General features: G+C 46.8%; 1 protein-coding gene across 1 annotated transcript in view; it reads left to right on the top strand.

Moving 5' to 3' along the window:
* Window positions 1–5,609: 5,609 nt before the first annotated feature.
* SPATA7 (spermatogenesis associated 7) overlaps window positions 5,610–22,512 on the top strand; it is a 64,437-nt gene continuing 47,534 nt past the window's right edge. Inside the window, exon 1 of the mRNA XM_066624020.1 lies at window positions 5,610–5,991. Within this exon, the coding sequence (XP_066480117.1) occupies window positions 5,610–5,991 (382 nt within the window). The remainder of the gene's footprint in view (window positions 5,992–22,512) is intronic.

The raw sequence follows: 22,512 nt of genomic DNA on the forward strand, positions 1-22,512 counted from the left end.
TAAAAGGCATAGGTTCCATTAGAAGCAGAGATTCAAAAGTGTAACTTTGTTACTCTTGAACACGGGGTCCTTTAGCATGTCAAGATGCTTTCAGGGATGAGACAAGCTGCCCTACTGAAATTCTCTCTCCTGCACAATCAGTGAAAGTTCAGGTTCCTTGTCTTCTACTACAACTGGTCATTTTGCGGGGAAATTGCAGCTACTGCAGCTTCTGTGATCACCCCCACATCACCCTAAGTTTTCTTGGACCCACAAAGATAGGGCATATGCTACAATGGTAATGGGGGGAGTGTCTCTAGTCACCCAAATACCTATCAAATCTGCCATTACCATATACAGAGAAGTTGCAGATTATGCAGTGGTTCTCAAACTTTTTAGCCCAAGACCCACTTTTTAGAATGACAATCTGTCAGGACCCACCAGAAGTGACGTCATTAACCTGGATGTGGTGTCAAAGCCAGAAGTGGCATTATCAAGTAGGAAAAATTTTTAACAATCCTAGACTGCAATCCTATTTGTACTTATCCAGGAGTAAGCCCCACTATCATTGTTAAAAGCATATACATTATAGCCTGTTAAAAGTACAGATCTCCCCCAATGCAGTCACATATCATGGTGGAATCAAGTCTAACATACTAAAAATAAAACATTGAACCAAATGGGGATCCACCTGAAATTGGTTCATGACCCATCTAGTGGGTCCTGACCCACAATGTGAGAAACAGTGGATTAGGACAGGGGTGCTCAAACTTTCAACTTTAGGGATGCTGGACCTTTAACAAGTGTATGGAAGTGAGAATTTCAGCAGGTGCAACTTGTCATCCCACAGATGACAAGCTGCACCTGCTGAAATTATCTCTCCTACACAATTTTAAAGGTCCAGGATCCCTAAAGTTGAAAGTTTGAGCACCCCTGGATTAGGAGATCAGCAAATGGAATGGACCAAGTTTGGCTCTCTCTCATGCACACCCCTTGCCAACTGTACCAGCAAGCACAATACAGGTACAAAAATCTTGTGGCATTCTGCATCAGCACCACCCTAGTCCTTGTTAAGTTGCTGGACATAAGAACATAAGAACATAAGAACAGCCCCACTGGATCAGGCCATAGGCCCATCTAGTCCAGCTTCCTGTATCTCACAGCGGCCCACCAAATGCCCCAGGGAGCACACCAGATAACAAGAGACCTCATCCTGGTGCCCTCCCCTACATCTGGCATTCTGACTTAACCCATTCCTATAATCAGGAGGTTGCGCATACACATCATGGCTTGTACCCCATAATGGATTTTTCCTCCAGAAACTCGTCCAATCCCCTTTTAAAGGCGTCTAGGCTAGACGCCAGCACCACATCCTGTGGCAAGGAGTTCCACAGACCGACCACGCGCTGAGTAAAGAAATATTTTCTTTTGTCTGTCCTAACCCGCCCAACACTCAATTTTAGTGGATGTCCCCTGGTTCTGGTATTATGTGAGAGTGTAAAGAGCATCTCCCTATCCACTCTGTCCATCCCCTGCATAATTTTGTATGTCTCAATCATGTCCCCCCTCAAGCGTCTCTTTTCTAGGCTGAAGAGGCCCAAACGCCGTAGCCTTTCCTCATAAGGAAGGTGCCCCAGCCCCGTAATCATCTTAGTCGCTCTCTTTTGCACCTTTTCCATTTCCACTATGTCTTTTTTGAGATGCAGCGACCAGAACTGGACACAATACTCCAGGTGTGGCCTTACCATCGATTTGTACAACGGCATTATAATACTAACCGTTTTGTTCTCAATACCCTTCCTAATGATCCCAAGCATAGAATTGGCCTTCTTCACTGCCACCGCACATTGGGTCGACACTTTCATCGACCTGTCCACCACCACCCCAAGATCTCTCTCCTGATCTGTCACAGACAGCTCAGAACCCATCAGCCTATATCTAAAGTTTTGATTTTTTGCCCCAATGTGCATGACTTTACACTTACTGACATTGAAGCGCATCTGCCATTTTGCTGCCCATTCTGCCAGTCTGGAGAGATCCTTCTGGAGCTCCTCACAATCACTTCTGGTCTTTACCACTCGGAAAAGTTTGGTGTCGTCTGCAAACTTAGCCACTTCACTGCTCAACCCTGTCTCCAGGTCATTTATGAAGAGGTTGAAAAGCACCGGTCCCAGGACAGATCCTTGGGGCACACCGCTTTTCACCTCTCTCCATTGTGAAAATTGCCCATTGACACCCACTCTCTGCTTCCTGGCCTCCAACCAGTTCTCAATCCACGAGAGAACCTGTCCTCTAATTCCCTGACTGTGGAGTTTTTTCAGTAGCCTTTGGTGAGGGACCGTGTCAAACGCCTTCTGAAAGTCCAGATATATAATGTCCACGGGTTCTCCCGCATCCACATGCCTGTTGACCTTTTCAAAGAATTCTATAAGGTTCGTGAGGCAAGACTTACCCTTACAGAAGCCATGCTGACTCTCCCTCAGCAAGGCCTGTTCGTCTATGTGTTTTGAGATCCTATCTTTGATGAGGCATTCCACCATCTTACCCGGTATAGATGTTAGGCTGACCGGCCTATAGTTTCCCGGGTCCCCCCTCTTTCCCTTTTTAAAAATAGGCGTGACATTTGCTATCCTCCAATCTTCTGGCACCATGGCCGTTTTGAGGGACAAGTTGCATACCTTAGTCAAGAGATCTGCAACTTCATTCTTCAATTCCTTAATAACCCTTGGGTGTATGCCATCAGGGCCCGGTGACTTATTGATCTTTAATTTATCAATGAGGTCTGAAACATCTTCTCTTTTAACCTCTATCTGACTTAACTCCTCGGTTAGGAGGGGCCGTTCGGGCAGCGGTATCTGCCCGAGGTCTTCTGCCGTGAAGACAGATGCAAAGAACTCATTTAATTTCTCTGCCATCTCTAAGTCTCCTTTTATCTCCCCTTTCCCTCCCTCACCATCCAGAGGGCCAACCGCTTCTCTGGCGGGTTTCCTGCTTCTAACATATTTGAAGAAGCTTTTATTATTCCCCTTAATGTTGCTGGCCATGCGTTCCTCATAGTCTCGCTTGGCCTCCCCTATCACCTTCTTACATTTCTTTTGCCACAGTTTATGTTCCTTTTTATTCTCTTCATTAGGGCAAGACTTCCATTTACGGAAGGAAGCTTCCTTGCCCTTCACAGCCTCTCTAACTTGGCTGGTTAGCCATGCGGGCACTCTCCTGGATTTAGTGGAACCCTTCTTTCTTTGCGGTATACAACTCTGCTGGGCCTCTATTACTGTTGTTTTAAGCAGCCTCCATGCACTCTGGAGAGATTGGACTCTTTTTACCCTCCCTTTCAACCTCCTTCTAACCAGCCTCCTCATTTGAGGGAAGTCCGCCCGTCGGAAGTCAAGGGTTTTTGTTAGAGATTTGCCTGGTATTCTTCCCCCAACGTGCACGTCAAAACGGATCGCAGCATGATCACTGTTCCCCAATGGCTCAGTAACGTTTACATCCCTAACCAGGTCCTGCGTACCGCACAAAATTAAATCCAGAGTCACCTGTCCTCTGGTGGGCTCCGTGACTAGCTGATCTAAGCCACAGTCATTTAGCACGTCAAGAAATCCGGTTTCCTTATTGTGACCAGAACACAAATTGACCCAGTCAATATGAGGATAATTGAAGTCCCCCATGATTACAACCCTGTCCTTCCTTGTCACCTCCCTGATCTGTTTCCTCATTTCAAGGTCCCCATCAGATTTCTGGTCTGGAGGACGATAGCACGCCCCCAGTATTACATCGCTGCTCAAGCCTGGTAATTTAACCCACAGAGATTCTACGGTGGAGTCGGACCCACCTTCAATCTCTACTTTGCTGGATTCTATCCCTTCCTTAACATAAAGGGCCACCCCACCTCCAACACGCCCCTGCCTGTCCCTCCTGTAGAGTTTATAGCCCGGGATTGTGGTATCCCACTGATTCTCCGCATTCCACCAGGTTTCCGTTATGCCCACTATGTCAATATTTTCCCTTGTCACCAGACATTCCAGTTCTCCCACCTTTGCTCGTAGACTTCGGGCATTCGCATAAAAGCATTTATACACGGAATGCCCCAGGATGGGCTGCTTATTCGCTCCTTTGTCCCCGCATCCTCTCATTGTGCCAAACTGTCTATCACATCCCATCTCCCTACCTTTCCCAATTTCTTCTCCTACCCTGCCTTTGTCTAGTTGTTCTCTAACCTCCCCATCCTCATCCCATAGGGATGAGGAGTCCCGAACCGGATGCACCTCGGCTCCTGTCGGCCTTCCCCCAGGGATCAGTTTAAAAGCTGCTCTGCCACCTTTTTAATGTTATGCGCCAGCAGTCTGGTTCCATTCTGGTTCAAGTGGAGCCCGTCCCTCTTGTACAGGCCCCGCTTGTCCCAAAACGTTCCCCAGTGCCTAACGAATCTAAACCCCTCCTCCCTACACCACCGCCTCATCCACGCATTGAGACCCCTGATCTCCGCCTGCCTAGCTGGCCCTGCGCGTGGAACAGGTAGCACTTCAGAGAACGCTACCTTTGAGGTCCTGGCTTTCAGCTTCCTGCCTAAAAGCCTAAATTTGGCCTCCAGGACCTATTTGGCCTCCAGGACCTGTCCAGGACAGACAGATAACAAACAAAGTCACAATGAAGTTGCAGCACCCTGCTCCAGCTAATGTGTCCACAGAGCTTGGAACCACCTTCCTCGGTGAACTTCCTCACAGAGCTGTCCTGAGCTCCAGAAAAGCTGCCAACCTGTCATACTGGATGAGCCCCTTTGGGTAGGGGGGGCAGCAATCCTGTCCACATTTTCCTGGGAGTAAGCCCCATTGACTCTAATGGGACTTATTTCTGAGTAGACATGCCTAGGATTGGGCTCTGGGGCTTGCTCCCAAGTAAACCTGCACGGGAGAAGAGCAGTGGACAAGTGCTGGGGGGTAAGAGCAGAGAAAGACTGAGGCAGCACCTTTCTCTGGGTCCCCTGCCTCTTCTTCACCTCCAACTTTCCCAACCCCCAACTTTCTCCTTCTGGGGCTGCAACCCTGCACACCTTTACCTGGGAGTTCACCCTGCTGAACTCTGTGTGATTGAGAGCCCAATCCTTTGCATGTCTACTCAGAAGTAAGTTCCATTATAGTCAATGGGGCTTACTCCCAAGTAAGTGTGGATAGGATTGCAGCCTCAGATCCCCATCCTATGAATGTCTACTCAGAAGAAAGTTCCATTAGATTCAATGGGGCTTACTCACAGGTAAGTGCGGGTAGGATTGCCGCCTCAGAGCCCCATCCTATGCATATCTACTCAGAAGGAAGTGCCATGAGAGTCAATGGGGCTTACTCCTAGGTAAGTGTGGCTAGGTTGGCAGCCTGATTCCGAAGTACACAGGCCGCCGCCAGGGTTGCAGCTCCCCGCGGTCCCTGCCGGCCTCCCCTCCCCGCCTGCCGGGTCCCAGGACGCAACACTCCCGGTGGCGAAGGAGCGACAGTGGCCATAGCAACCCGCCAGCTGCCGAGCCCGCCCCTTGCCTGGCCTGACCTGCCCAGGGACGGAGGGAAGGAAGGCACCAGGCCGAGCTCGGAGGCCTCGGGGCGAGGCGGAGGAGGAGCGGTGGGAGCATGGGCGTGAGGATGGAGAGCGGCGGCAGGAGGAGGAGGAGGAGCCCAGGTAGAGCCGGTGGGGCTGCTGTGCGCCCGCGAAGCTCCTTGCGCCAGCTTCCCGCTGGGAGAGGGGGCCTGGAGAGCGCTGCGCCCCGCGCCGGCCAGACTCTCCATCCGCGCGCGCCCCGCCTGACGCGCACTTGCGGTGCCCGAGCCCGGCCGCCTGGAGCGTCAGGCCCCTTTCTCTCCCCCCAGAGCGCGCGGCCTTTTCAGGGATTCCGGCTTGCGTCACCGCAGCCCTTGGCTCCAGTCCTCGCCGGGGCGTGCGCCGCATCCTGTGGCGGAGGGCAGTCGCTGGGGCCTTGGCAGCGCATGGGATTCCCTTACCAGGGGGCTGCACTGGAGCTGGAAAGTTGGATAGAATCGGGCCCTTGGAGAGGCTGTGCCGGTGGGGTTCTAGAGTGCGCCACATGCTGCGAGAACACGAGAGTTTCCCAGCATTCGCCCCCCCCTTGCTGTTTTCCTAACCTGCACTGCATGGAGATTCCTTCCCCCCACCCCCTCCTCAAGGTACTCCAACAGTACTGCCACTTATTTATAGATATAGGCACAGGTGTGCGCCGCTTAACGATGGGGATACATTCTCCTATCCCTGTTGTTATGTGATCAGGTCATTAAGCGATCATCCAGTCCAGTCTGTCGCCTTTGTTGTGGAAACAGACACTCCCTGCCAGACACTAGCTGGTTGCACAGGCTACTGGAGATAGTCTCTTTGCATTCAGTCTCTCTGTTATGTAAACAGACACTCTGCTGTAGGCTATGGGATTGCCTCATTAAGAGCATCTTTATTGTGCTTTGACCACCTTCGTATATGTGGTCTGTCGTTAAGCGAACGGTTGTTAGGTGGTGCACACCTGTATTAATTTATAGGTATAGGCACTTATAGGTATGTGCAGCCTCCTGATTTTAGAAGTGGGTTACCTCAGAATGCCAGATGCAGGGGAAGGCACCAGGGAGCAGGTTGTGTCTACTGTCTTGTGTGCTTCCTGAGCCACTGTGTGATACAGGAAGCTGGACTAGATGGGCCTTTGGCCTGATCCAGTGGGGCTTTTCTTATACTATTTAAGCCATTTCTGTCCAACATTGCATATACGCAACAGGGATCAAATGTGTACACCAGTGGGCTGGGCAGAAATGGGTTTTGAGCTTTTGTTAAACAAGCTTAGGTAAGCCCTTGAGAAGGCCCCCTTTCAGGGTGACCAGATGTCATAACCGCAAAAGAGGACCCCAAAATGTATGACATCTGAGAAAAATATAAGACATGACAAAATAAAAGCTAAAAACACTCGTATATTCATTTCTTATGATTAATTAACCTTATTACTTATCATTAGATTTAAAGTTATATTACATATAATTTATTACATGTAATATATTAATTACATTATTAGTTAAAATAATTACTTTATTGATTATAAGAAGGTTATGTGCTGTCTACAGGGGATGCCTGTCACCCTGCCCCCATTCTTCAGTGCCTTTTCATCCAGCACAGCAAAGTCTTGCGTGAGTTATGAATAGAGGTGTTTGTTTCTGGTATCTTATTGAATGCAATGAGGAAAATGAATTTACACCATTTTCAAACACCTCTAGTTATGAAGCCAGGATCCAAGGCCTTAAGAACATAAGAACATGAGAAGAGCCCCGCTTGATCTGGCCAATGGCCCATCTAGTCCAGCTTCCTGCATCTCACAGTGGCCCACCAAATGCCCCAGGGAGCACACAAGACAATAGGCAAAACCTGCATCCCAGTGCCCTTCCCTGCATCTGGCAATCAGAGGCAGCTTGCCTCTAAAACCAAGAGTTTGCACATACCTACTATGACTTGTAACCCATAATGAACTTCTCCTTCACTGATGTAATCTGATTTGCACACAGGGCCTGGAGAGAAATTATGAGATTGTTGTTTTATTAACGGCTCAAGGCTTTGTTGGTATTCCCAAATTGCAGAAGATAGTTCTGCCAAATGTATGTGAAATTATATCTTTATTAACTGACTCCTGTTAGAAGATTGATCCTCCTGGGCCTATACTGTATTTACTCAGTTGTTTCAGCTAGCACAATCATCAGGGATAATTCTTCTCACTGATTAGGATCTCGGAGGAATCAGAATTGAGTGAGCTTCAAATATAGGTACTTGGTTGGGCTGAAACTCAGGCTAGCCTCTTAGATGCAAAATACACCATAAAATTACACATGATCCCTCTTTTTGTATTCTATTTTATAATGGCAGAATTCATGAGATCAGCAAAGGTATTTCTGCACATGCAAATCTTATTACGTTCATTGGGATTCACACCCTCATAAATGTACCTAAGGTGGTAACTTAACTTTACTCCGACATAAATTAAAGGAGAATGTGAGAGGAAAATCCATATCTTTGTGGGACAGAGGAGCATGCTTTTCACTGGTTAAAAAATATGTCAAACAGCAGGGCTGGGACAGAAGTCTGGGAATCTCTGTTGGTGTTTTGTCTACCTGAGACTGTGGAGGATTGCTAATCAAACTGAGCAATAATGGGTTACATGACTCAACGGTATAAACCAGTTTCCATATAAGTCAGTATAAGCAAACCCTTGAAATGTGTTCCAACTGGAACAAAGCGCTGCCTCATAGGTTCTAGTTGGGGCCAGTGTATGGAAGCAGATAACTCCCATTTATCACACCTTCATTGGTCACCAGTGTGCTTCCTAACTCAATGAAAGGTTGTAGTGATAACGTTTAAAGCCCTTTAGGTTAGGACCAGGATATCTAAAGGACCACCTCTCTCCATATGAATGTGCCTGGCCATTTCATTCAACATCTGGAGTTTGTTCTTTTCTTTGTTTCATTCTTTGTTCCCCCTTTTTCAGAAGTCTGATTGGGGAAGGGAAACTTGTTAAGGGACTTTTCACTCACAGCCCCCATAGCTGGGAACTTGCTCCCCTTGGACGCCTGCCTCATTGGTGGCTTTTTGTCATTTAGTAGAAAATTTTTTGTTAAGACAGGCATTTAGTCAATTTCACCTCACTGTGAATACTGTACACACTTTCCTGGGAGTAAGCACCACTGGACACAATTGGACTTCTGAGTAGGTATGCTTAGGATTTTTCTGGGAAGTTTGTATTATATCATTACTGTTTTAAAATGTAAGCCACCTTGAGGGCCTCTTTAGAGGCAGAAAGGCAGGGTATAAATGTTGGATAAAAAAATAAATCATTCCACCTTGTTTCAAAAGTATCATTAAAGGTCTACCATTGTATATGAATGATTGCTGGATTTAGCCTCTCTGCAGTTTTTGCATATATCTGTCTGCATTCAAACAACTTTTCTCTCAGGCTTTCCCAAAGATTTTTTCTCATTGCTGATCTCTGTTTGCTGAATTTTCCCATCTTTCTACTGCTCCCTTTCTCTTTCTCTGTAGGTGTCTTTTAAATTGTGAGCCTCAGAGCAGGACACTTTGCATTTTATTCTTATAAAGTGTCTAGTTCTAGGCACTCTAAAATTAACCATATACTGAATGAGCAAGTGAAGTTTAGCCTCCAGAGCATTAGCTTTCTGCCCTAGCAGAGACAGGTCTGGGGGGGTGGGATGCACTCTGTAACAGGACGAGATAGCAGGACTTTGGATTGGACCTGCCTCCTAGTAGTGGAAGGGGCATATCCAGAAGGGTCAGGAATGATCCCCCTTCCTGTACCAGAGATTTATCCAGGACAAAAGGAGGTCCTTCCTTGTATGGCACGTCTGTAGAATTCATTGCCACAAGAAGTGGTGATGGCCACTAGCTTGGACGACTTTATAAGGGAATTGGACACGTTCATGGAAGACATGTCTGTTGGTGGCTACTATTTGCAATGGCAATGCACTACCTCCAGGTTCAGTAGTAGTCCTCCTCTCAATACCAGTTGCAGGGGAACAATGGTTGTAGAGAAGTATGGTCTTCTTACTGATTGTGAGCTTCCCAGAGACAGCTGGTGGGCCACTGTAGGAAACAGAATGCTGGATTAGGTTGCAATCCTATACAGCAAGTCCTCACTTAAGGTTGTTGATAGGATCTTGGAAACTGCAATTTTAACCCATTTCTGCCCAGCCCACAGGTATATACATTTGATCCCTGTTGCGTATATCCAGTGTTGGGCAGAAATGACTTAAGCGAAATGACTTATAACAAAACCAGTTTTACCAGAGGATAACTGATGTATATAAACAAGAGTTAAGTTCCTACAGCATGTCTCTGGTCACAGAAACATCACCAAATTTCTAAATAAAGACCCCAAACATTTCTATTACTAAACATTGAAATAAATGTGAGCTTACCAGGCTGGAAAAAAACCCACACAGACATGGGGAAAACATGCAAACTCCACACAGACAGTGGCCCCAGCTGGGAATTGATGTTTTTTTCTTATCAACTTTGACTCAAAACTAAACGACATTAAGTGAGGCTATAAACACTTACCTGGAAGTAGGTCCCATTGAATTCAGTGGGACTTACTTCTGAGAAGACACGCATAGGATAGTGGTATAGATGAACCTTTGGCCTCATCCAACAAGGCTTTTCTTTGGTTCTCATGTTCATAGGTGCTATAGGTAGTCTGTTTTTTAATCTCATTTTTTAACATATGCCCCAGATGTTGCTCACATCAGCTTAGGGAAGCATTTCTTAAATTGCTCCATCCTGTGCGTGTCTACTCAGAAGTAAGTTCCATAATAGTTATTGGGGCTTACTCCCAGGTAAGTGTGGCTAGGATTGCAACCAAAAGGTGCTCCTAGGAGCCCTGGGGCTCCCTGAGACCACTTCGAGGGCTCTGTGGCTGCCATCTGCCCCCTTCCCAGTTTGTGCTGGTACCCTGGGGCTCACCAAGACTCTGTCAGTCTATTGTTGAGGTCCCCCAAGACTCCTTTTAGGAGTGTTAAGAGCTCCAAAGACCAAAAAGTTTGAGAACCATTGGCTTGTGGCAATGTGTTATGTGATATCTTAACCTAGTTGGAATGCAACAATAGATTACAACTAGGGACAAAGTTAACGAAATGAAGTTAATTTTTCCCCATCTCTGGGTTTAGTTTAACCTATGCCAGCTTTAAGACTGGCATGAAACACCTTGATTCAGAGAAGTTAAGTGTTTATGATGAACAAACATTTAACTTCTCCAAATCAAGGTGTTTCTTGACAGACCTGTGTAATTTATGTCTAACCATTAATATAATTACTCTAAATCAGCTTTATTATTCAAAGCTAGTGGTCTGCACTGGGCTTTTTATCTCTCAGCACTTGTAATTGGCAAAGATTGAAATAGTAATAAAACAGGAGCTTATTGTTAATCAGTGATACACAAATGCTGCATTACTGTGGCAAAGGAGACATAATTTACTTAAATGCTGGCTACTGTGGTATTTATGTTATCTAAAGAGAAGTCATGTGTATCCTTCCATTATAAAAAAAAACCCTGAAAATATTTTTTAATGTATTGACTACCTTTTGCTTTATGTGATGCAGTAAAACCAGCATGAAACAACTATGAAAAGCAGATGGTATTATAATGTAAAAATAAAAATCTCCCAGAGCAGAGCAAAAAGGAAAATTAAATCCTATTGGCAACCTAAATGCAATTGTCAGTAACCAAAGAGAATATTTACTTCAACTCTCAGACACCTTAACTGAACAAATTTAGAGCAAGGACTCCAAAGGAGATAGACTGGAATTCACATAGATCATCACAGGGACCTAGAATAATACCTGGAAGCCACATTCAACAGTACAGGTCGTGCCTCATTATCCACTGGGGATCTGTTCCAGAACCTAAAGTGGGGGAAAAATCAGTCTATACCAAATCAGTGGAAAAATAGCTTTAAAGACCCACTTCCAGGTTTCTTGCCCCTTCATTGTCACCCAGAATGCATTGGTACAGATGCTATACTGCATTCAGTCACTAGATGCGGGGGGAATAACAGAATCTAATGAAATGAAATTATTCAATTAGATTCCATTATTCACTCGATCTACTGGCTGAATGTGGTATAGTGTCTATACCAATGCATTCTGGGGCAAAAATGGAGGAGCAAGAAACCCAGAAGTGGGTCTTCAAAGTTATCTTTAACCCCAAGAAGCCTGCAACCAGTGCAGTTTAACAGCATGAAGGTAGGAAATCGGTACTTTTTTTTCTCATTACAAGGCATTTAAAGGTGGACCCCAGTATCAGTGGTGAGTCAAATCAGTGGATGTCAAATCAGTGGAGACCAAGGTCCCACCTGTACTTGGCATTATGTTCATGGATGTCTGCCCATGCAGCTTTCCCTTCCCACCCCCATAAGCATTGTCCAGTCAAGCTTTTGAACTGGAGATGATCCAGCTATACTGGATCCAGATGATCCAGATGATCCTGCTATATAGGTGCGAATAGCAAATGCCTTGCTCTTTGTGCTTTATTTCTCTTTCTTGAGTCATGGCCTTTGCTCATGGTCAGAATTTGACTGATCACTGAAGTTTGATCAGCAAGGAATTTACTCCAGGATTAACTTGGCTCCACTTTGCTTTCCTTCATTTTGCCTTCTCAATCTTTGAATCCTCTGCAAATTCTGCTCTACAAATATTTACTTTCTAGCTGAAATGAAACTGTTATCTATGTGCTGCTGTGGTTTGGACTGAGAAGGCTAATTGGAGGAATGGAGAGGCTGACGGATGGACAATCCCTCCAATGTCACAGTAGGAGGTTGGACTACATAACCCAGTGGTTCTCACATGTTTAGCACCGGGGGTCCGGGACACACTTTTTAGAATGAGAATCTGTCAGGACCCACCGAAAGTGATGTCGTGACCAGAAGTGACATCATCAAGCAGGAACATTTTTAACAATCCTGGGCTGCAATCCTGCCTACACTTTCCCAGGAGTAAGTTCCACTTACTATCATTGTTAAAAGCATATATGTAGTAACTTGTTAAAAGCACAAATCTGTAACGTTTCCCCAAATGCAGTCACATGCCATGGTAGCATCAGGTCTAATATATTAAAAATAAAAATCTCCGACACTCTTTCTCTGGATACCAAGCTAAACAAACGCATCAATAAAGCAGCTGCCACATTTTCCAGACTCACAAAGAGAGTCTGGTCCAACAAGAAGCTGACGGAACATACCAAGATCCAGGTCTACAGAGCTTGTGTCTTGAGTACACTTCTGTACTGCAGCGAGTCATGGACTCTTCGCTCACAACAGGAGAAGAAGCTGAACGCTTTCTACATGCGCTGCCTCAGACGCATCCTCGGTATCACCTGGCAGGACAAACTTCCAAACAACACAGTCATGGAACGAGCTGGAATCCCCAGCGTGTATACAGTGCTGAAACAGAGACGCCTGCGTTGGCTTGGTCATGTCGTGAGAATGGGCGATGGCCGGATCCCAAAGGATCTCCTCTATGGAGAACTTGTGCAGGGAAAGCACCCTGTGGGTAGACCACAGCTGTGCTACAAGGATATCTGCAAGAGGGATCTGAAAGCCTTAGCAATGAACCTCAACAGATGGGAAACCTTGGCCTCTGAGCATTCCGCTTGGAGGCAGGCTGTGCAGCATGGCCTTTCCCAGTTTGAAGAGACACTTTGCCAACAGACTGAGGCAAAGAGCCAAAGAAGGAAGGCCCATAGCCAGGGAGACAGACCAGGGACACATTATAGTTGCTCCCAGTGTGGAAGGGATTGTCACTCCCAAATCGGCCTTTTCAACCACACTAGATGCTGTTCCAGAACCACCATTCAGAGTGTGTTACCATAGTCTTTCGAGACTGAAGGTTGCCAACAACAAGCTTTGAAAGTAAAGGTTTGGCAGGTATTTGAATCATGAGGCACTCCTTTATTTGTCATGGAGGGCACTGGAAAGTTGTAGTCACTTCACACTAGAGCTTGATAGTAGGCACTGCTGTGCAGAGCCCTCTTCAGTTTGGTGCCCAGGCAACTGGGTCCTCCTATTCCAGTTCCTGCCATACGACTGGAAGCCCTGCTGTATCTCTCAGTCTAGGCTGTTTGATTCTGAGGACATGTGTTGTCCTACTGAACATCATATTATGCCTTGGCCTGTTTTCTTCTCTCACTCTCTGCTTTCTGTCCAGTCTGGTATCCTGTCCTGCCCTCAGTTCTTACTGACTGTAACTTTGGATTTTGTTCCTCACCTGCATTTGAATGCTATACTTACCTGCCACCTGTGCTAAGGACACCTGACGTTTTCCCAACTGTTAGAACCCAATCGTACACAGACAGGAACCTGCAACTATCCTAGCATTAGCTGAACATTTCAGTTTTAAAAAGGTAATGGTCAGAAGGTAACAGTGGAAAACAGGATCGTGAAAGAACAGAAAATTACCTCAGTGGAGAAGTAACTACTGTAGATCCACATGGGTGCTCTTAGTAATGGCACTGCAGCTTGCACTGATTTAGCCCTCTGTCCACATGCATCATTAATTCCACCCCTGTTCAACCAAGCACTCTTCAAGCACTTGTCTATGCTCTGTAAAGTATGAGTGCCCTTCCTGAGCTTGCAAACTTATTTAACTAGCTAATCAATCCATCTCTAATACAGAAGACTATTTTTGTTGTCTCGATGAGGTCTTTGATTCCAACATGCCTAGAGTAAAGCCTTTGATTCAGTCTTACATAAGAACAGCCCCACTGGATCAGGCCATAGGCCCATCTAGTCCAGCTTCCTGTATCTCACAGCGGCCCACCAAATGCCCCAGGGAGCACACCAGATAACAAGAGACCTCATCCTGGTGCCCTCCCCTACATCTGGCATTCTGACTTAACCCATTCCTAAAATCAGGAGGTTGCGCATACACATCATGGCTTGTACCCCATAAAGGATTTTTCCTCCAGAAACTCGTCCAATCCCCTTTTAAAGGAGTCTAGGCTAGACGCCAGCACCACATCCTGTGGCAAGGAGTTCCACAGACCGACCACGCGCTGAGTAAAGAAATATTTTCTTTTGTCTGTCCTAACCCGACCTACACTTAATTTTAGTGGATGTCCCCTGGTTCTGGTATTATGTGAGAGTGTAAAGAGCATCTCCCTATCCACTCTGTCCATCCCCTGCATAATTTTGTATGTCTCAATCATGTCCCCCCTCAAGCGTCTCTTTTCTAGGCTGAAGAGGCCCAAACGCCGTAGCCTTTCCTCATAAGGAAGGTGCCCCAGCCCCGTAATCATCTTAGTCGCTCTCTTTTGCACCTTTTCCATTTCCACTATGTCTTTTTTGACACCACGTTTCCATTTCCACCACCACGTTTCCATTTCCACCACGTTTCCATTTCCACCACGTTTTCCAGACTCACAAAGAGAGTCTGGTCCAACAAGAAGCTGACGGAACATACCAAGATCCAGGTCTACAGAGCTTGCGTCCTGAGTACACTTCTGTACTGCAGCGAGTCATGGACTCTTCACTCACAACAGGAGAGGAAACTGAATGCTTTCCACATGCGCTGCCTCCGACGTATTCTCGGCATCACCTGGCAGGACAAAGTTTCAAACAACACAGTCCTGGAACGTGCTGGAATCCCTAGCATGTATGCACTACTGAAACAGAGACGCCTGCGTTGGCTCGGTCATGTCGTGAGAATGGATGATGGCCGGATCCCAAAGGATCTCCTCTATGGAGAACTCGTGCAAGGAAAGCGCCCTAGAGGTTGACCACAGCTGCGATACAAGGACATCTGCAAGAGGGATCTGAAGGCCTTAGGAGTGGACCTCAACAAGTGGGAAACCCTGGCCTCTGAGCGGTCCGCTTGGAGGCAGGCTGTGCAACATGGCCTTTCCCAGTTTGAAGAGACACTTGGCCAACAGTCTGAGGCTAAGAGACAAAGAAGGAAGGCCCATAGCCAGGGAGACAGGCCAGGGACAGACTGCACTTGCTCCCAGTGTGGAAGGGATTGTCACTCCCGAATTGGCCTTTTCAGCCACACTAGACACTGTTCCAGAACCACCTTTCAGAGCGCGATACCATAGTCTTTCGAGACTGAAGGTTGCCAACTATGTCTTTTTTGAGATGCGGCGACCAGAACTGGACACAATACTCCAGGTGTGGCCTTACCATCGATTTGTACAACGGCATTATAATACTAACGGTTTTGTTCTCAATACCCTTCCTAATGATCCCAAGCATAGAATTGGCCTTCTTCACTGCCGCCGCACATTGGGTCGACACTTTCATCGACCTGTCCACCACCACCCCAAGATCTCTCTCCTGATCTGTCACAGACAGCTCAGAACCCATCAGCCTATATCTAAAGTTTTGATTTTTTGTCCCAATGTGCATGACTTTACACTTACTGACATTGAAGCGCATCTGCCATTTTGCTGCCCATTCTGCCAGTCTGGAGAGATCCTTCTGGAGCTCCTCACAATCACTTCTGGTCTTTACCACTCGGAAAAGTTTGGTGTCGTCTGCAAACTTAGCCACTTCACTGCTCAACCCTGTCTCCAGGTCATTTATGAAGAGGTTGAAAAGCACCGGTCCCAGGACAGATCCTTGGGGCACACCGCTTTTCACCTCTCTCCATTGTGAAAATTGCCCATTGACACCCACTCTCTGCTTCCTGGCCTCCAACCAGTTCTCAATCCACGAGAGGACCTGTCCTCTAATTCCCTGACTGTGGAGCTTTTTCAGTAGCCTTTGGTGAGGGACCGTGTCAAACGCCTTCTGAAAGTCCAGATATATAATGTCCACGGGTTCTCCCACATCCACATGCCTGTTGACCTTTTCAAAGAATTCTATAAGGTTTGTGAGGCAAGACTTACCCTTACAGAAGCCATGCTGACTCTCCCTCAGCAAGGCCTGTTCGTCTATGTGTTTTGAGATCCTATCTTTGATGAGGCATTCCACCATCTTACCCGGTATGGATGTTAGGCTGACCGGCCTATAGTTTCCCGGGTCCCCCCTCTTTCCCTTTTTAAAAATAGGCGTGACATTTGCTATCCTCCAATCTTCTGGCACCATGGCCGTTTTGAGGGACAAGTTGCATACCTTAGTCAAGAGATCTGCAACTTCATTCTTCAATTCCTTAATAACCCTTGGGTGGATGCCATCAGGGCCCGGTGACTTATTGATCTTTAATTTATCAATGAGGTCTGAAACATCTTCTCTTTTAACCTCTATCTGACTTAACTCCTCGGTCAGGAGGGGCCGTTCGGGCAGCGGTATCTGCCCGAGGTCTTCTGCCGTGAAGACAGATGCAAAGAACTCATTTAATTTCTCTGCCATCTCTAAGTCTCCTTTTATCTCCCCTTTCCCTCCCTCACCATCCAGAGGGCCAACCGCTTCTCTGGTGGGTTTCCTGCTTCTAACATATTTGAAGAAGCTTTTATTATTCCCCTTAATGTTGCCGGCCATGCGTTCCTCATAGTCTCGCTTGGCCTCCCCTATCACCTTCTTACATTTCTTTTGCCACAGTTTATGTTCCTTTTTATTCTCCTCATTAGGGCAAGACTTCCATTTACGGAAGGAAGTTTCCTTGCCCTTCACAGCCTCTCTAACTTGGCTGGTTAGCCATGCGGGCACCCTCCTGGATTTAGTGGAACCCTTCTTTCTTTGCGGTATACACCTCTGCTGGGCCTCTATTACTGTTGTTTTAAGCAGCCTCCATGCACTCTGGAGAGACTGGACTCTTTTTACCCTCCCTTTCAACCTCCTTCTAACCAGCCTCCTCATTTGAGGGAAGTCCGCCCGTCGGAAGTCAAGGGTTTTTGTTAGAGATTTGCCTGGTATTCTTCCCCCAACGTGCACGTCAAAACGGATCGCAGCATGATCACTGTTCCCCAATGGCTCAGTAACGTTTACATCTCTAACCAGGTCCTGCGTACCGCACAAAATTAAATCCAGAGTCACCTGTCCTCTGGTGGGCTCCGTGACTAGCTGATCTAAGCCACAGTCATTTAGCACGTCAAGAAATCTGGTTTCCTTATCGTGACCAGAACACAAATTGACCCAGTCAATATGAGGATAATTGAAGTCCCCCATGATTACAACCCTGTCCCTCCTTGTCACCTCCCTGATCTGTTTCCTCATTTCAAGGTCCCCATCAGATTTCTGGTCTGGAGGACGATAGCACGCCCCCAGTATTACATCGCTGCACAAGCCTGGTAATTTAACCCACAGAGATTCTACGGTGGAGTCGGACCCACCTTCAATCTCTACTTTGCTGGATTCTATCCCTTCCTTAACATAAAGGGCCACCCCACCTCCAACACGCCCCTGCCTGTCCCTCCTGTAGAGTTTATAGCCCGGGACTGCGGTATCCCACTGATTCTCTGCATTCCATCAGGTTTCCGTTATGCCCACTATGTCAATATTTTCCCTTGTCACCAGACATTCCAGTTCTCCCACCTTTGCTCGTAGACTTCGGGCATTCGCATAAAAGCATTTATACACGGAATGCCCCAGGATGGGCTGCTTATTCGCTCCTTTGTCCCCGCATCCTCTCATTGTGCCAAATCGTCTATCACATCCCATCACCCTACCTTTCCCTATAGTCTTTCAACTATAGGCTATGCATGCTGCCTACTGACCTTTTTAAGGAGTTAATACAAATTTATTCTTGCTACTATAGCAGTGGTTCCTGACCTTTTTAGCACTGGGAGCCACTTCTTAAGGTATGTCCCCCTCCCAAGACTGGAAGTGATGTCATTAAGCAGGATGTGGCATCATTAAGAACATAAGAACAGCCCCACTGGATCAGGCCATAGGCCCATCTAGTCCAGCTTCCTGTATCTCACAGCGGCCCACCAAATGCCCCAAGGAGCACACCAGATAACAAGAGACCTCATCCTGGTGCCCTCCCTTGCATCTGGCATTCTGACATAACCTATTTCTAAAATCAGGAGGTTGCGCATACACATCATGGCTTGTACCCCGTAATGGATTTTTCCTCCAGAAACTTGTCCAATTCCCTTTTAAAGGCATCTAGGCTAGACGTCAGCACCACATCCTGTGGCAAGGAGTTCCACAGACTGACCACATGCTGAGTAAAGAAATATTTTCTTTTTTCTGTCCTAACCCACCCAACACTCAATTTTAGTGGATGTCCCCTGGTTCTGGTATTATGTGAGAGTGTAAAGAGCATCTCCCTATTCACTCTGTCCATCCCCTGCATAATTTTGTATGTCTCAATCATGTCCCCCCTCAGGCGTCTCTTTTCTAGGCTGAAGAGGCCCAAACGCCGTAGCCTTTCCTCATAAGGAAAGTGCCCCAGCCCCGTAATCATCTTAGTCGCTCTCTTTTGCACCTTTTCCATTTCCACTATGTCTTTTTTGAGATGTGGCGACCAGAACTGGACACAATACTCCAGGTGTGGTCTTACCATAGATTTGTACAACGGCATTATAATATTAGCCGTTTTGTTCTCAATACCCTTCCTAATGATCCCAAGCATAGAATTGTCCTTCTTCACTGCTGCTGCACATTGGGTCGACACTTTCATCGACCTGTCCACCACCACCCCAAGATCTCTCTCCTGATCTGTCACAGACAGCTCAGAACCCATCAGCCTATATGTGAAGTTTTGATTTTTTGCCCCAATGTGCATGACTTTACACTTACTGACATTGAAGCGCATCTGCCATTTTGCTGCCCATCCTGCCAGTCTGGAGAGATCTTTCTGGAGCTCCTCACATTGTGCTGGCAGGGCTGGAAGTGATGTCATTAAGAAGTGATATTGTTTTAATACATCGCACTTTTTAACTCAATCACATGTACTTGTAAACAACCACATTTGGAAAAATGGACTGAAAATACATGAGAGAGTATTAAAGCCACTAGTTACAGATGACCAGTGGTCAGCTATTCACAAATGTATATAAATATAAGATACATTGCAAGTATATTATGTATTGGCAACCTTCAGTCTCGAAAGACTATGGTATCGCGCTCTAAAAAGGTGGTTCTGGCACAGCGTCTAGTGTGGCTGAAAAGGCCAATCCGGGAGTGACAATCCCTTCCACACCGGGAGCAAGTGCAGTCTGTCCCTGGTCTGTCTCCCTGGCTATGGGCCTTCCTTCTTTGCCTCTTAGCCTCAGACTGTTGGCAAAGTGTCTCTTCAAACTGGGAAAGGCCATGCTGCACAGCCTGCCTCCAAGCGGGGCGCTCAGAGGCCAGGGTTTCCCACTTGTTGAGGTCCATCCCTAAGGCCTTCAGATCCCTCTTGCAGATGTCCTTGTATCGCAGCTGTGGTCTACCTGTAGGGCGCTTTCCTTGCACGAGTTCTCCATAGAGGAGATCCTTTGGGATCCGGCCATCATCCATTCTCACGACATGACCAAGCCAACGCAGGCGTCTCTGTTTCAGCAGTGAATACATGCTAGGGATTCCAGCACGTTCCAGGACTGTGTTGTTTGGAACTTTGTCCTGCCAGGTGATGCCGAGGATGCGTCGGAGGCAGCGCATGTGGAAAGCGCTCAGTTTCCTCTCCTGTTGTGAGCGAAGAGTCCATGACTCGCTGCAGTACAGAAGTGTACTCAGGACGCAAGCTCTGTAGACCTGGATCTTGGTATGTTCCGTCAGCTTCTTGTTGGTCCAGACTCTCTTTGTGAGTCTGGAAAACATGGTAGCTGCTTTACCGATGCGCTTGTTTAGCTCGGTATCGAGAGAGTGAGTGTCGGAGATCGTTGAGCCAAGGTACACAAAGTCATGGACAACCTCCAGTTCATGCTCAGAGATTGTAATGCAGGGAGGTGAGTCCATATCCTGAACCGTGACCTGTGTTTTCTTCAGGCTGATTGTCAGTCCAAAATCTTGGCAGGCTTTGCTAAAACGATCCATGAGCTGCTGGAGATCTTTGGCAGAGTGGGTAGTGACAGCTGCATCGTCGGCAAAGAGGAAGTCACGCAGACATTTCAGCTGGACTTTGGATTTTGCTCTCAGTCTGGAGAGGTTGAAGAGCTTTCCGTCTGATCTGGTCCGGAGATAGATGCCTTCTGTTGCAGTTCCAAAGGCCTGCTTCAGCAGGACAGCGAAGAAAATCCCAAACAAGGTTGGTGCAAGAACACAGCCCTGCTTCACTCCGCTTCGGATGTCGAAAGGGTCTGATGTGGAGCCATCGAAGACAACAGTGCCCTTCATGTCCTTGTGGAAAGATCTGATGATGCTGAGGAGCCTGGGTGGACATCCAATCTTGGGGAGAATCTTGAAGAGGCCGTCTCTGCTGACCAGGTCGAAAGCCTTTGTGAGATCTATGAAGGCTATAAAGAGTGGCTGTCGTTGTTCCCTGCATTTCTCCTGCAGTTGTCTAAGGGAGAATACCATATCAGTGGTGGACCTGTTGGCTCGGAATCCACACTGCGATTCTGGATAGACGCTCTCTGCAAGTACCTGGAGCCTCTTTAGTACAACTCGGGCAAACAGCTTTCCTACAACGCTAAGGAGAGAGATGCCGCGGTAGTTGTTGCAGTCACCCCTGTCACCTTTGTTCTTGTACAGCGTGATGATGTTTGCATCCCTCATGTCTTGAGGTACTCCACCTTCTCTCCAGCAGAGACAGAGGATTTCATGCAGCTCAGTGACGATGATCTCTTTGCAGCATGTTAGGACTTCAGCAGGGATGCTGTCTTTTCCAGGTGCCTTGCCAAAGGCAAGGGAGTCCAGGGCCACGTGAAGTTCTTCTAGGGTTGGTTCACTGTCAAGCTCTTCCAGCACAGGCAGGCACTCAATGTTGTTCAGTGCTTCTTCGGTGACTACATTTTCTCTGGAATATAGCTCAGAGTAGTGCTGCACCCAGCGTTCCATCTGCTGCGCCCGATCCTGGATGACCTCGCCTGTGGCAGACTTCAGAGGGGCAATTTTCTTCTGTGTTGGACCTAGGGCCTGCTTGATACCATCATACATCCCCTTGATGTTGCCCGTGTCAGCTGCTATCTGTATAGCATGCTTAAATGTGGATCAATTGGTCCTGATGTTGTTGGTCAACATAGTATTGCAACCATTGCACAGACTCAAAAATGGTAGATGGATGAGCATTTCTCCTGCTCAACAAATCGACATACAACAAATCGACATGTGGAAAGAAGCAATAAATGTGTGTATCCTCTAGAAATTACCTACAATTCCTTTGGGAGATGCACCTTACTTTGTGGCTCTAAATAGTCCCTTCCTAGGAAATTAGAAGTTACAGGAAGGAATAAACGTTGTGAATATTTTGAAAGCTCACACATTTTAATAGTCCATTCAAATTTAATATTATTAAATAAGAGGAAAATGAAAACTGAATTAGTTTTTAGAGCCTTACAAATGACTCACCTGACATTTTGTAGTACATATTATTAGTTTGTTGCTTTAGAGCAGGGGTGCCCAAACCCCGGCCCTGGGGCCACTTGCGGCCCTTGAGGACTCCCAATGCAGCCCTCAGGGAGCCCCCAGTCTCCAATGAGCCTCTGGCCCTCCAGAGACTTGCTGGAGCCCTCACTGGCCCAACGCAACTGCTTTCGGCATGAGGGCGACTGTCTGACCTCTCGCGTGAGCTGTGGGATGAGGGCTTCCTCCACTGCTTGCTGTTTCACATCTGTGATGCAGTAGCGGCAGCAAAGGAAAGGCCAGCCTTGCTTTATGCAAGGCCTTTTATAGGCCTTGAGCTATTGCCAGACCTTCATTCATTCATACAAGTTCATCTTTAATATATTCATGTATGTAAACTTATGTAAATTTATTCAAATTTTAAATGTAAATTAATTCTTTTTTCCCCCCGGCCCCCGACACAATGTCAGAGAGATGATGTGGCCCTCCTGCCAAAAACTTTGGACACCCCTGCTTTAGAGGATTGCAAGAACATGTAATCTTCCATGATAAATGTATTAGTAGTCCTTATCTAGTTAATGGATTATAAAGATGTTCTGTAGCACGTGGCAGAAGCTGGCAGAAGCTGATACCTACCATA

This window comes from Tiliqua scincoides, chromosome 1 (assembly GCF_035046505.1).
Source record: "Tiliqua scincoides isolate rTilSci1 chromosome 1, rTilSci1.hap2, whole genome shotgun sequence".
Taxonomy (NCBI): Eukaryota; Metazoa; Chordata; class Lepidosauria; order Squamata; family Scincidae; genus Tiliqua; species Tiliqua scincoides.